The sequence below is a fragment of the Anoplolepis gracilipes genome, chromosome 16 (assembly GCF_047496725.1).
Source record: "Anoplolepis gracilipes chromosome 16, ASM4749672v1, whole genome shotgun sequence".
NCBI lineage: Eukaryota > Metazoa > Arthropoda > Insecta > Hymenoptera > Formicidae > Anoplolepis > Anoplolepis gracilipes.
Genome location: NC_132985.1, coordinates 3,739,000 through 3,755,635, shown reverse-complemented (window position 1 = coordinate 3,755,635; position 16,636 = coordinate 3,739,000). Strand labels below are relative to the sequence as shown.

The 16,636-nt window shown below is 30.8% G+C and overlaps 2 protein-coding genes across 2 annotated transcripts in view; one reads left to right on the top strand and one right to left on the bottom strand.

Annotated features, from left to right (window-relative positions):
* LOC140674577 (uncharacterized) overlaps positions 1-16,636 on the top strand; it is a 114,022-nt gene that overhangs the window by 53,394 nt on the left and 43,992 nt on the right. The gene's annotated exons all lie outside the window — the stretch shown is intronic.
* Positions 4,461-16,041, bottom strand: LOC140674737 (uncharacterized). Its single transcript, XM_072908505.1, is given in 6 exon segments — positions 4,461-4,608; positions 4,721-4,828; positions 5,166-5,368; positions 13,998-14,135; positions 15,984-16,010; positions 16,012-16,041. Coding segments are annotated over 6 exon segments (654 nt in total).

Here is a 16,636-nt window from a genome sequence, read left to right as displayed (position 1 = left end):
TCCAGAGTGAGCGAATCCCAAGTTTGCGAGAAGGATGAAGTAGACACCGCTGGAGAATGACAGGCGCATAATCAGCACTATCTCGTGACTTGGTCGAAGGAAGACAGAAAGGGAGATGGGGGTGAGGGAGGTTGGGATGACTCACAGGGCCGCGAGGAGTTCTTAGAACAAAGTTATATTGTGAAATCCGTTTCGAGTTCTGTGCGTCGGAGTTTCCGACGTGACACGCTTTACCCCAGAATCCACCGACGCTTATCTCGAGCAACCACTACGATCGCTCGTGCTAACGTTTACAACGTAAGCCGGGCAACTTCCCCTTACCCTTGCACTCCTGCTTTCGACCTTCTTACGCTCGCTCGACTCGTTTGCGAATTATGAGGAGTCTGGTTAGCATTAACTCCGCGACACATAACGGTCACTTAATTGTCATTGAATGACACATCGATTTTTACGCGTTTCTGATACCAATCAATTATCAGTGTTGCGTGTAAGTAACACATGTAACTGTATTCGTTGCGTCATGTTTGCATTTCGAATGGCAAATTATTTGCAATATAATTCAGAGTTAGTTTGTCACCTTCATTAAAATCCACGCACCGTTAACGTGTTAAATGCGTGAAATACATCGGTTATGTTTAATTTAGCTCGAGTGTAACTAAACGCGATGATTTTCATAATTGATCATATCCATCGAATTCTTTTTTTCATTCGCACATCAATTTTATTTGATATTTCCAGTCATTCGACTGGCTCAATACAATTTTAATTAATAGATGAAACATCTTATAAATGAATCGTAAAATATACAATTCTTTAAGTAAATATATAGTCATTTAATTGTAAGTAATATTTATGAAAGAAAATTAAAAGAACCATTTTTATGCTAACGTTAACTATTATTTTTCAAAAGATACACAGATAAACTTGTAAAGCTTATAATTACACAAATACAAAAAAATTTCAATGTTATTATAGTAAATATCAGAGTAGTTGCAGCTATCTATCCTGTGCACTTGACTTATTCACTTTTCGATTTTTAATTTTTGATCGCTCTTTGCGTACTGACCGTAAAGATGTAATAGCGTTTACAAGAGGTGCTACAAAGTGGCATATGCCCTATTTTTGTTGGACCATGTTGGCTGAACGTCATTTGCGTTGACTTTAATGCCTATGATATAACGTTAACGCAACTTCGCGTCATCGTACATAAGTGTCAAGTTTTGCCAGCGGAAATTACTTGTCACTCTATATTTGCGTAATACACGGTTAGTCTATCTTGAAAAGTTATGAATTGCTATTTTGCATATCTTAAATTATTATATAGAAATATTGATTGTGTGCCATGTTGACATTATTAAAGAAAATAATTATAAAATATAGAACGTCGAAAAATGAATATTTAAAATTGCAAAAAATATCATTTACGCGATAAAATTAAATTTTGATGAAAAAATTACTTCAATTTTCTATAAGAGTAATATAACTTGATTTTTCATTTTTATTATCCGACATATTTTTTCATGTACCTTATTATTATCGAAACATTTATTACAATAAAGTAAAATGGAATTCTACTAATAAATCAATGCTTATTCTAAACTTTTATGATCTATGGAGATATGAATTTGTTGATTGTGAGATTTTTAAGGCAGATTGATGTAATCTATTTAAAAATATTTAATAAAAATCTTGCACAAATATTACAATAAGGAATCGATTGAAATCCAAGATTTTGATACAATTATTACAATTATCAATTTATATCGTTGTAAAATATGTATAAAATTGTATAAAAAAACTATATGGCCAAAATCAGAAATATTAATCGTGATATTTTCAGATGTAAAACTGTAACTTACATAAATATAACCCATAGAAGAAATATAATTAGTTAATAGAATTAAGACAAAGATATCATGAAAGAGTTATTTATATTTTCTGTGCATTGTTAGTTATAGATAATGTTGCAAAAAAAGAAACTGTATAGGGACATTTTGCAAAATCTGGCCAATACATAGTATGACGATAAAATTGTCAATAGTCAATAAAAACACTGTGCAATTTACTGTGAAATATACTTATAAATTAAACATATGTAATCGATAAAGAAAGAGAACTAAGATGAAAATACCACATTTATTTTTAACAACTTTTAGAGAATTATTATAAATAACTAATATAAAAAAAGTAAAATCGTACGTAATAAGAATATATTTCGCGTATACGTATATAATTTTATAGAGGAAATAAGTATCAGATTAATAAAATTAAACTAAAATATCTAATTATTTATTCTTAATTATTTAAAAAAAAGTTTTAACAACTGATATTAAAAAATAAAATTATACTGTTTTGCAAAATAGATAGTCAACGTTATCTCTTCGGTTAGTTCTGCCAAACAATTTTAATGAGGCCAGATGATTATCTTCCCGGTGATTACCGGGTTTTAATAGCATCAAACAATTATAATTCGACTAGACAATACACTCATTTAAAATTACATGCGCAGTTTCTCTTTGCGCTTTTAGCCTCATAAATGTCAAGGCGATTCCCTGGGAGATATCCAACTATCCGAAAGTATGTTTTCCATATTAGTTTTAATAAAGGAAATCTTATTTTTTAAATTTATATAGTTTAATATAATTTTTTGATAAATTGATTATGTATTGATATCATCAGTTTGAGTTTAAATACAAGACTTCTTTAGTAAATTTTTGTAATTATTGTATCGAGTAATTTATATATTATAAACTATAAGTTTATAGCTATTTAACGACTAACGTGATGAATTATCTATTGATTTTGAAAATTTGGTAACGTTGCGTAATCTAAATAGTACTTAATATATTACGCACATATATGTAATCCGGAGAAAACATATGCAGATATGTAGATTAATAAAGTAAGATTTATTTTTAACAATTTTTAAAAAATTATTATAAATAAGTAATGTTAAAAAAAATAAAATATATTGTAAAATAGAACTAATCAACGGCACTTTCTCAGTAAGTAGTTATCGCTGACTCTTTTCGAGTATAAAGATTAAAAACTTTTTTCGAGCACTTTTAGTATAACAGAATGTTTGCGCGTAATATTATAACCAATTGAAAATGCATATTAAATCTTTTTTTTATTCGAAATTTTATAATCTAAGGAGTTGCACACAATGTGAAAATTGTTCCTTGAAAGATATCAGATTAAACGTATATTTTATATGTCGATTTTTTATAAAGAAATTGTGTTAAACACATAAACATTATCGAGAAACATATAACAATATACTCATATTAATTATAATAATATATTTATATTTTTAACTTTGGCCATTCAAAGAGTTAAAACTTGCTACTATATTGACATACCATAATTTTCAAAGACACATCAAAGGCTAGTCATCTTACAGATGTTTATTTACACGTCTCAAGTGAGCCTGCATATTCAGTCTTGCGTTCTGTTGAAAATAAAGCGCGGGAATTTTAGGTCACATTAATGGCCGGAATGTCTATGTTACTTCAAGCAAAAAAAATTCGGCCTAAATTTCAATACGTATTCCTACTGGCTATTGAAAAAAAAAACAGAACGCAGAGATCTTAAAAGAGCTCTTTTCTCTAGGTATAATGTTTTATATCAATTAAATAAAACCAATTGCATGAAAACATGCTCACTTTTATACAAAATATAATAAAACATAATTGAATGGAATAATAAGCCACTAGCATCGAATGTTTGAGAAAAATGCGCTTATACACTTTATTTTATATTTTATACATTAAAAAGCCTTTAATTTTTAATAAAATTATGTATTTCGTTGACACAATATATTTATATGTTAGGCACTTTTGTTAATATTATCACAAGAAACTATGAATTAATACTTTATGAATTTCCTACTTGAATGAGAATCATTATTTATAACCGCACGTACGCATAATAAAAAAATTTTCCAACATGTTGCACATCTAGCAAACTTGCATTATTTATTTATATTTAAAAATTGATTTGATCATTCAAGAGTTAAAGTTTGTATGACGTTAAATTGTAGACAATTTATTATTTATCTTGAATGCATTGATAGGAAAAATTGGGTTAGTTTTTTAATAATAACGGCAAATTTTAATTTATGAAATTTACTTTATAAAAAGATGCAATAAAAATAAAAAAACGATCTCTCTTTGATATAAAAATAAATACAATACATCTTAACTACAAAAATATGAATCATATTTGAAATCATATATTATATTATTTTTTTTATAATTCTAAATTTTTTTATAATCTTAGCTTTTCTTGTATGCACGCTGTAGTTTGTTATATTGTAAATTTAACATATCAGTTCTAATAATCATTTTCGATAGAATCAATATTTTATATTTTATGCAGTAAAAGATATTTAAAAATAAAGATTTCTGTCAGTTAAATTAATTTGTGATGCTTACTTTTTGCCTTTGTATTACAATTTTTTATATTATCACTTTTGAAATTTGATCCAAAATTCCTTGACCAGACAGACATGATCCGTAGATCAGCGAACAATTATAATTTTTCTGTCCAAATTCTAGAGCCTTAAAGTATTCGGAATCTAAGGATGCATTATTTCCTTGTTGAGGCCTAAAATTAATAAAAGTTGTACCCCGAAATCTTTAAGATGATGTAATAATATAAAAAGTAATGTAATAATATAAAAAGTTGCATAAAAATATAGTAATTTAAATTTTTTTACGTGAGCAAGAGATGCAATAATTCTCCCATGAGTCCCTCATCCTTTAAAGGCGTCATCGCTGCTTCGCAAATGCTTTTTTTCATGCATTCTCTTCCATCTATCCCTTTTCTGTAAATTGTAGAAAAAAATTCAATTATATATACATGTAGAATATTTTAACATAGTCAATAAATATATATAAATATCTACATTTTTTAATTAGTGTTGAACATATAAGAAATATTTTTATTAAAAAAAAGAACTTTTTTTGCGAATAATCTTCCCCTGAGAAAAAATATTTGAATAATTTTTTCGAATTTTCTTATCTCTTAAAATTTACTTTGTCATCATTCGAAACGTGTGCACCTACACGTACATAAATGTATAAAATTCTCATGCTGTCATCGCAGATATCATTTTCGTCTGCAGTACGTGAGTGTTGAAAATATAGAGAACCAGTTCTCACCTCTCAAGCCCCTCTTCTAAGAGTCTGTAGACAGTCATCCTTTCGTCCCAGTTAACACTTTCACGACGTCGTCGTGACGAATTTTCGAAGAACTCCGTGAAGAACGTCGCGTTCTGCGGCAAGACGTATTGGAACTGAAAGTTCTGCCCGTAAACCAAAGTTCTGCCGGAGAGTTGTACGGGCACTGCATATCCTACGATGAGCTTGTCGCAAATACAATGCATATATAAATATATTTGTGCAATAGCATCACTGACTATTAGATATGTAGTCGTTTGCAAGTTTTGTAGATAATGTCATTTCTAATATAACTTATTATTTAGATGTTTAAATATAATTAAAATATATATAAAACATTTTCAATATACACAGTCATTTTTTAATGAATATATATACATATAAATAAGTCTTTTAATATACTAGAACACCACAAGCGCGCGCGTAGCGCTTGTGGTGTTCTAGTGATATAAAAAGAATATCATTCGATAAAGAAATAGTAATTTTAAAAAACTATAATGTTAAAGACTTATAAGCTTGCCGGAGAAAGTTAATAATATATGTCTCTATAAAACTATTTAACGAGCAATCGATTATTCTTACAAATGTGGACCCGATGTCTGCTAACTAATTAGCTGAGAAATCATTCAATGAAGAAAACAAATATAAATTGTGGAATTCAACTTTTCCATTCCTTACATAGGTCGCGTTCGGGGAGGCACTATTAGCACTAACAGCGTCGTTCTCATAAATTTGGAAAAATAAAAAATGTCTTTAAATAAATTAGAATAAAATTATTGTATATATAAAATTATATATAATTCTTTACATTTTCCAAATTTATGAGCGTTTTTAATTAATAGTTTAATAATTATTGCGCAAATCGCAAAATAGTAGAGGACTTTTATGTTTAGTTTGATTTGCTTTATCTGCCCTTCAGCTATAGGGCGGTCGCGACCGGACACCCTGTATAAATCATTCATAATATATATATATATATTATTTTTATAAACAATTATACGTAATACTTTCTTTGTATAATTAAAAAATTAATATGCAAATATACAAAATATCCCATTTTTTTTTCTACTTTACTCTCTTTCAGTTTTTCCTCCCTCACTCTCATTCTCAATATCTCTTTCTCTCTTTCTCTTTTTTCTCAATTTTTCTTTTTTAATCTCTCTCTCTCTCTCTCTCTCTCTCTCTCTCTTTCTTTCTTTCTCTTTGTCTTCTTGTCTTTTCCTTTTCTCTTATTTCTCGTCAAAATGAATAAGTGTCACAAAGTATTGAAAAAACTTTGAAATTATTAAACTATTGAACACAAAGCAATTGTCAAAATTTGCAGTTTTGACAGTTTTGACTGTTTTGACAGCTGCAAAAGCGAATGAAGCATGTCACAGCAGACGAAATGCTTGACAACCAAGAACCAATCGGCATCGCGGAAAAGAGGCAACAATACACTTCGAGATATTCGATAATCAATAACATGCCTTTTTTACTAAAAAAAAAAGGAACGGAAAGGAAGGATCTAGTATCAATGTAAATAAAATATCGATTTAAAAAAATATAAAATACTTGAAATTAAATATTAAATTAAATGCAATGTGTGATGACTTTCTCTCAAGATCTTCTACAAAATAGCGTCGCAAAATTCCAAGCAAGATAACCGCGGACGGCAAGCGAGTTCGTACATTTCTAAAAGAGCTTAGAGGATCTCGCGATCGCGCTCTTGAAATATTTCCTTTTCTTTTATCCTCGAAAATATAAAAGATCTATCTCGAACGGTCGAGATAAAAACAAGAGCTTTTCCAGACTTGGTCGGAGGATAAAAAATATGCGCCGCGAGCGGATCTATCACGAGAGGAGAGTGGCAGTTTACTTGCTCGTTCGGAAAAGTATAGGCAGGCTATAGTATAGAAGAGATGCGGAGAAACGGGAAACGGGCGGGAATTAATTTTGTGATTTTCCCGGGTGATTGTCAGCGCAGGCGGGGAGCGAAGAAGAAAACGCGGCCGCAACGAAGGAAGTTGATGTCGTGTGCTCCCTCTTGATGGCTTCTCGCAATAAACATAAAATTTCATATGCCAGGCATAGTGTCTAGTCGTAAGGAAAGGAATTGACCGCGATGGGCGGAGTAGGACTCCACGAATTCATTTTAGAGATTACGCGCCGTCGCGTAAATCAATCTTACGAAACGGAAGGAGGAAAGAAGCACACAAATCCAACTAGCTCGACCGAGCAGCAAAAAGATGGATGAAAGGGGAAGAGTATCAATAACGACATCGGCGGCTATTGGGTATAAAGATGCGTGGCCAGCGATGACCAGAGCTCGGTACGTTTCCGAAAAAGATCGATGAGAGACCGGAATAAATGTGGGACAAGACTTGCGTTTCAAAGAGAACGAGAGGGAAAAATAAACTGTCTTACTAGCTCACAGAAATATCGATCTATCGTTTTGTGAAATAACGAGGAATGTAATTGTAATGAATGTACAGCATGAAATATTATGGGGAAACTTCCTCGATGCGTTTTTGCATCGTAAACTTTTCCAGTTGATTTTTTCAAGCTACGATATTTTGATGATGCACCTTCGTTCCCAAGGGAAGATCTCTATCCTTATGCTATTTTCGCAACCTGCAGATGACAGAGAAGCTACATACAACTCTCTGGCGAGTCGCCAAACCTGTCCTTCCTCTCGCATTAGTTTTTATGACGCGCGAGGCTCCCACTTTGCTTAGATGCCTCGTATTATTTATGCAAAAGTTAACATTGCCAAGATGCACTGCCAGTTTTATGTAGTTACTTGGTGCTTCTCCTTCTTGAGAAACGTTATGAGAATATTTACAATCCCTGTATTTGGATTTTAATAGTGTTCTTCTAATTAAATATTTATTTTATATTTTAAATATATTATCTAATATTTTAATATTAGTAAGATATTATGCATATAAATTAATATTTTAGTTTATTCGAGTATTAATAAAATATTTTATATACAATATTGTTGAATACTGTTACATATTATTAATATATAACAAATTCAGATTTTATCGATTTATTCAGGTCGCTGCATATCGGAAACATTGCACAATTTACGTCCAATAACTGAGCATCTAAAAGAAGAATACTTACACATTTTTTGTCGAAAAAGATTTGCAAAAACTGGATTTAGAAGAGAGAGAAAATTTTAATTAATTAATTAATTAATTAATTATTTTTACTTGTACAATGTATTATCTGTTACACAATACTTGTTTTCGTTATATATTCTGTCTTCATTTTCTTTTGCCCTTAACATTAAATCTTAAATTATTCTCTTGATACACGCGCACAAAGTTAATAGCATTTGAAATAATTTCGGCATTTTTATATCTTAAAATGCCGGGTTTGTTCAAGTTTTTCTCTAGTCGCGAATAAAACATTTCTCTTGACCTTTATTCTTTCATTGAATAAAATGAAAAAGAAACAAAAAATAGGTAGGTAAACACTTTTGTCATAACTGTGCACTGTACTTGAACAAACCTGCTTTATGCGAAATCTTAAAAATGATTACACATAATAATGTCAAATTATTAAAAGATACTTTGATATATTTGCTAAGGAAAAATTAAAGTTCAAATTGCCCATAATATTTATGTTTAACAAATTAAACCAATTTTTAGATATATATATCGCTATATATTAATAACATATAATTCTCTCGATTAACTTTTCGCACTAGCAAAACTTCTCTCACTTCATATTATCGTTATCATTATTATCACTGTAAAATAGTGCAGCGTTTTTGCTACCTGACTACATCGGTGGAATCTGAATTTTCCCACGAGAGGTGGACCGGATCTCATCTTTCTGTAGAAATCAAGACGAGATAAGATCGATATCCCTATTCTAAATAGGGATATCTTCCCGCCGGGGAAAACGAACGCAAAACTGCGCCCGCAGCATCTTGTTCTCTCCGCGATCCCCTGCCGTATTTTCGGAATGCATTTACATCAGGAATCTCTAGAGCTCCCAAGAGCGATCGCGACGCGCTTTGTTTCAACAATCTCGAATGTTTACATGGGAATTTACCTTTATTCCGTATATATATTGCGCATTTGTTAAAGCGCGCGCGACGAGAATACCGATTTCCAGAAGAAATACAAACGTCTCTTGTTAAATTGGTAACGCAGGAACCAGGAGTTTCAAGCTTCCCTCGCGATATTTAACGGATATTGTAATCCGGTATCGCTTCATCGAGTACGCAATAAAACAGAGGCATTCGTGAAATGCATTCGAACTGCGCTTTGATCACGACTCGCTGCATTTTCCGTTAGAACGATATTACTTACAGGATGTAATACCTTGCAGAATAACGCTGAATTGAAAAAGAAGATTTACCCTTTCCCCCCCCCCCCCTCCCCCGACATTGTGCTTTCTCTCCTCTTTGCTCGCGTCGCAAATCACAATCAAACCCCGACATCATTTCTTCCGCGAGTTTACACGTGCGGTGACCTGAAATGCGTTCAATCCGCTTTCCCTCTTTGGTCGCCCCCTCGCGTTTTAAGGCAAACATTCAAATATTTACAATTGTCGCGCTGCTTCTGGGATTAAAGGCTCTCTTTCTCTCAGGAAAGAAGGCCAATCAACGACCATCTCGCGTTGTAAGTAACGCGAACAATCGATATCGATTTACTTTATCGTCTTTATATCAGCGTACCGTATACTTCGATGTCCTTTGGTGCATTGACCTGAATACAATTTACCTTTTTCGTATATTTACGTTATGCACACGAAATTTATTATTTCTTCTTTTTAAGAAATGGTGAAAAAGCAAAGCTGAAACAAACAATAATCTACTGTCAAAGTCCGTTTTAGAGCATCGCATTTTTTAAATGATTTTTAGCGTTTCTCTCGTTCATTTTCTCAAAGTAAAAATAAATTAGTAAGAGTGCCATAACTTTGTTTAACATTTTATCAATTTGTACCTAATGAAGCTCTAACGTTTAATTGAATCTATTTCTTAACATCAGAGAAAAGATATTACTATTTTCATTATTATTTTATTATATTTCTTACATTTATAATTTTTTCTAGAATATATTTTGTACAATATATTTTCTAAAGAAATAACGAGAGCTTAGAAGAAATCATATATTAAAATAAAATTAATAAATAATTCTTTGTGTAATATAATGTCACATTTAGAATACGTGTGTGAATATTATATTATATTAAAAAATCTTAAATATATTATTTATTCAAGTCTTTAGACTATACTTTAGATTATACTTTAGTATAACAAGCATCTTCAATTGCTGTCATGAATAATTATGCTTGGAAAGAAAAGGAAAAATGTTCTTTCTGATTACTCTTTTACCCACTTTTAAAACCGTTTATTTACACGTCGATCAAATACACTTCAAGAAGGTTTTGTTTAATTTCTCGTAAATTTTCTTCTCTATAGAAAGAGAAGGTGAGAGAGAAAGAAAAAGAAAGAGAGGGATAGAAAAAGATAGGGAAGATTATCTAATATAGAGAACCTCCCTAAGGCAGCGATTAAATCAAGACAAACAATTTGACATCGAGCCTCATTTTATCCGCTCCCAACATTTTTGCTGTGCTATCGTCACTAATCCCTCTACCTTTTACATCCTACACGTTTCATTCTTATAACAGAATAATATTAAACATGACCGCTATCGAAAAACATAAAATTGAGAAATTATATCTTTTATATCTTTAACTTGACTCTGATTCTTTAAAATCGTGAATTCAAATTAATAAACAAGTTGTCAATATAAATTATTGTAGATATTAGTTTGAATTTAATAAAAGACATTATTAATATATAAATTGTAAAGATTAAATAATTTCTATAATTAATAAACTTGTAACTATTAATACTTATTGTTAGTAATCGAAACAACAATGTTTATCTGTAAAATCTTTAGATATATTAATTTATAATAATTTATTATTCTGTTTAATTTGATGCTCATTTATTTTACAATATATGTTATTTGAAAAAGAAATAAAGAAACTATTTTTTAACATAGATAGTCAATGTTATCTTCTCAATAATTTCTGCCTAACTATCTTTAAATGAGGCAAATTATAATTAATTCACTGGATTTTTTTATTTTAAGTGTACATTTTACATGCAATAAAGTAATTCACTCGGATTCGATAGAGTATACACGATATCTTTTCATCATACACAGAGCATCTACTAGATACTAGATATAACTGTAGCAATGAACTTAAAAACCCCAGCAGGTAGCCCCATAAATGTCAAGGCGATTCCCTGGGAGATATCAGACTATCTGAAAGCATGTTCTCTATATTATTCTTTATAAAGGAAATATATTGATACTATCGCTATCGGGAAACTTGTTAACTGAATCTCGATTTAAAACTGTACAGTTTAAAATTTAGTTAATGATTTCTTGATGCATTGATCGCGTCATGACGTCACTTTTCAGAATTTAAATACAAGAGCCTTTACTATTATATTTTATTTATTAAATACAAGACTTTTTCAATAAATTTTTTAATAAATTTCTGAATATTAAATTGCATAATTTATATACTATAAGCTTATATTTAACTGAATTCTTTATTCATTATAAAATTTCGTAACGCTGCGTAAGTTATAGAAGCTATTTAATAAACATTACTGAAATATATGTAGTCCACAAAAAAAAAAATATGTTATATACAGAATAACAGTACTATGACAAGCATAACGATGAATTAAAAATGATTTACATGCCAAGTATTTGGCGAACTTTTCGTTTAGTTTTCGTTAAGTTTTCTTCTTTGTAAAGAAAGAGAGAAGGAGTGAAAAGAGGGTTTTAATTGAGAATCAAAAAAAAGAGAAAGAGAGAAAGAAGATTCTCGCTACGGCAGCAAAAATCAAAACAAACAATTCATCATGGCATCGAGCCTTGTCTCATCTGCGGCAAGGGCGAAAACTCTGCAGCTAAAGTTTTTCTATTTAATTAGAGAATTTGAGGACGCTGGCACAGATAAAACTGCAGTTAATTATCAATCGCGTTCTGTGGCGGACGTCAGGACACTTTCTCTACTTTATTTATTCTCCTGCTTCTTATGCTATGTCGAAGACATTAACAGCTACTACCGGCAATTGTGTGCAAAACTGTGCTTAAGAAGAATTTGGCGTATTTCGTTACCTTACTCACGAAATCATTTCAATTGCACTATCTGTTAATCGAATTGGTTAAAATAAATTTGTAGGAAATATTGAGACATTACACGTGTGTGAGCAATTTTTATTTAAAACTTTTATAGAACTTATATATATATATTATATATATATATATATATATATATATATATACTCTTTAATATTGTTAAAAAATGTTAACTTTAATATTGAACTAAGAATGCAGTAACACAATAAATTAATAGAACAATCACAGCCGTTTGAAAGATGAGTCCGCAAAACAGTTCATCAATCACGAGACTTTACAAGATTAGCTCTTCGTATAAATTGTTAACAAATAACTTGACAATGTGCTAAAGAAAATCTCTCGGAGATGGATACAGCGAACATTAAGTTTGACTTGCCACTTCGGTACGAGGATGAAACATAAAAAGAAGTGCATTGTCCTCCCTTTTCAAGATTCTCGCCTAGAGAATCAATAATAAAGGGATTTATTCCAATGATATGGTTCAGTCAGTGAATTCTATATTTTTCTGGAATGCTCAGTTTTTTGTTAAAAAAACGAGACAAGTCAGAGGAAAAAATAAGTACCATCTTTATCTTTGTCTACTATTGGATAGAATAGGACAAAGAAATTTTTCAACAAATTAAACTCGTCGATAATTAAAGATTCACATCTAAACGTCAATCAAATATACGGAAAAACTGTAACAATCTTGAAATTCGACTTGAACACATTTTCATCATCTTTTTTATAGATTTTAATAATTAAAATAATAAATTTGTCATAAATTGTGTATAATAATTATCACAATGAAAATAAAATCTAATCTGTTGATTAGTTTTTCTCATCTCTATTATTAAATTAAAAACTGTACTTCAATATAAATTATTAATACACTGTAATATATTATATATTATTAGTATATACAATGAGTAGTGTTTTTTTTATAATAAAATATTTAAACTTGTATAAGATTATTATTATTTTAGTATTTTACATATGATAAAATGCAAGATATCTCTATGAAAACGACTAAGTATCTGCGCAGATTTTAATTAAATTTAACAATATACAACGTTTGAGACATCATGTTACACCGAACTACGGTAAATTCAATTCCCACACTTAACGATTGATGCTGAAACGACGGAACACGTGTAAAACTAACTGCATTTAAACCAAAACTTGTTCAAGAAATGTTTCTTTGAGCATCGAGACGGAAAGTTTGTTTGGACGAAACCCATACTACAAGGCAACTACGGAAATCTACCACATCCAAGGATAGAAAGTGTCATTGGCTTGTTGGACGGAGAATAGTTGCCGCGATATATATATAGAATACGCCTAGAAGAAGATTTACTATCACTCGTTGTTTAACCATGCGAAATATTATGTGCTGAGAATCATAATTAGTTAACGCGTTCTCTAAGGAAAGTAATAAAATACGGAAAATTTTAAAATATGTGCACAAGGAAAACTTCAAAAATTAGTTTCTCAATTAATCAGGAATCTCTTTTCAACTATCCCGACGCGAAGAATCTCGCTCTGAATAACTTGACATTTAAATAATAAAATAAATAGATATTTTTAACACCGCATATATTTAAGAAATAAGATTAATAATAATTTTTTAAGACAAAAATATATTTAGAGACTCAAGTACCTTGAATGTTCCTCCATATGGATAGACAATCGGCGGTGGATATAATATCTGCTTTCTCTGTCTGGAAGCGAAACTTTCATCTTTCCAACGATATAATATAAGAAAGATGAACAGAAGTACCTTTTTCCCCATTAAAATCTAACAAAAAATAAAAAAAGCATGATATAATATGATTTATTTTGTTTGCTGCAAATTTTTTCGTGTATATTTAAGCATTTACGATTTTTTTTTAAATTTAAAATGTGTATTTGCCTATTTTTAATATTATATTTTTATATCTTTTATACAACAATTTTAATAGTAATATATATGTGTTTTAAGGGTAGAAAAAAAATCGAGATAGTTTTTCTGCAGGAAACAACATTCAATAACAACTTTTTCGAGTTTTAATTCAATAACTATCAATTTCGATCGAAAGTTGTACTGCATAGTTTTACATTCGTCATTTATTGTATTGCAATTTCCATCTAAAATTGGCCGCTTTTTATATAAAACTCACACAAAAAATATTATTTAAAATGTTTTCATAAACTACTTTCTCTTTATCTTTAGACCGTATCTCTCTTTGAGACACATAAAGTTACTCATTAAAAGTCCATATCGCGTATTTGTCGACAAACAGCAGGATAACGTAACTATACGGTGATAGAATGTGTATGACACAAAAAATAGTTAAATTTCATTATTATTACACATGTGTTTCTACTACTTTTTATCTAGATTTTATAATCACATTATTCAAAGCTTCTGTTGATGAAAGGAAACGTAATAAAAATAGAAATTTGTATTTTTATAATCCAGTTTTCAATTATCTCATACAACTACAAAGCTCACATTAATTTTAGTTACGATGAAAGAATAAATGGAATACATCTAATGCAAATTATATATATAAGAATATATATAAAACCAGCAATCTTTTATTACTCATTTTGACTCTTTACTTTAATATTATAAAGACACTTAACGCAAAAAAATGATTATTATATGTTTAGTCGATATATATATGTTATAAAGTTGCATAAAAATATAAAAATTGCAGCCTTTGCAGTTGGAGAATCTTTACGTGAGAGAATCTTTTATTATTAGAGACATAGCGAATAAAATCGAAAATCTACTTATATAATAATCTTTACGTTTCACGACTATCGCGGTGTCGCACTCGCTCGAGTCGATCCTATTGGATTCCACGGGGAATAAGAAGCGAAACTCACGAGCAGCGGCAAATATGCCATAATCCCGAAGCCGAAAGCAATGCGATTCTTGGACCCGCGTCGTATTCTACGGATAAAATGTACGCCGCTAAGACGAATGAATTCGTATTCAGGTGTAACCAGCGGGTGGCCGGCGTTAAATATAGCTACTTTTATCAAGGGCGCAATTTATGGCGGCTTTTATGGCCCGCTCTGTATAAGCATCGCGTCGTTTTCCACACTTCCCCCGTGGCGAGTGTAACCGCGCCGAAAAAGGAGCGACTTGCGGTAAATAACTCGCTTGGCGTCCGGAAAAGTTTTTGGGTATCGCTCGAGGGGGAAGAAGACCCCTTGGCCGTCGCGGATTCGTCGTCCTTTCCGGCGTTTTTTCCTTAAGCTCGTTTCGCGACAAGTATTATGTCACGTTACATTAAAACCTCACTTAGTTTCCTTTTCGCACGCGAGTACATAAATTTACATTCAAATAAATTGCGGACATTTTCATGAGCGAAAAGTGGACTTTCTTATTTGTATTCTTCGAGAAATATAATCGTAAATTCACATTTCTTTTAATGCTCCTTATATCCAACTTTAGGGACAAATATGGCTTGACGTAAAACAGATTTATCGGTATTATAAAAAAAAAAAAAAACGCACACACACATAATAACTATATAAACTTAATAAAATATAAATCTAAAACAATGTATGAAAATATCGTACACGTGTTCTGGAAGCGTAATACCGACCGTAATATGTTTGTACACTACACGCGTTTCATCTGGTGGCGTACCTTTAATCTTACGACCGAGACAAGAGAACACAGTAGACTCGCTGCAGTAGCGGTGCATATACACGGTTGTCTGACTTTAACCGGCCGCTTCTACTTCCTCCGTTTCGGAACTCCTCTAGTGGCGCACGTGGCCCGCCTCGTGGAAATTAACGTAAATTCGCAGAGCCACACGAATTGCTTGCTCAGCGAGTCGACACCTGCGATGAATTATAGCCAAATACGCTCAAATAATTTTGTGCGCAACGGACAGTCGAGGACATCTATGGCTAGAAGAAGATCCAGAAAATGTTCTTGAAATTAAACAGTTCATGCTCTTGAAACTCGACCAATTTTTGTCGTTTGCTTTTTGCAATAATAAGTCAGGTGCTCTTATTATTATAACACAATTGGACTTTTGTATAATTAATTTTTTAAACTGTGTGCAATTTATGAACAATATATATTTTAGAATTTAGAAAAAAAAGAAATGTTTACTTTCTTGTTATAAATAGCTTCAAATATTTGATGAATTATATATGTATAGGTATTCTCTTTCTTTCTTCCTTTCTAAAATATATTTTATAAAAGTGACGTGTGTAAATATAAAAATTTTTCATTAATTAAACTAGTTTTTTATCATTTTTTTATTTATATGGAGAATTTTATGAAAGATC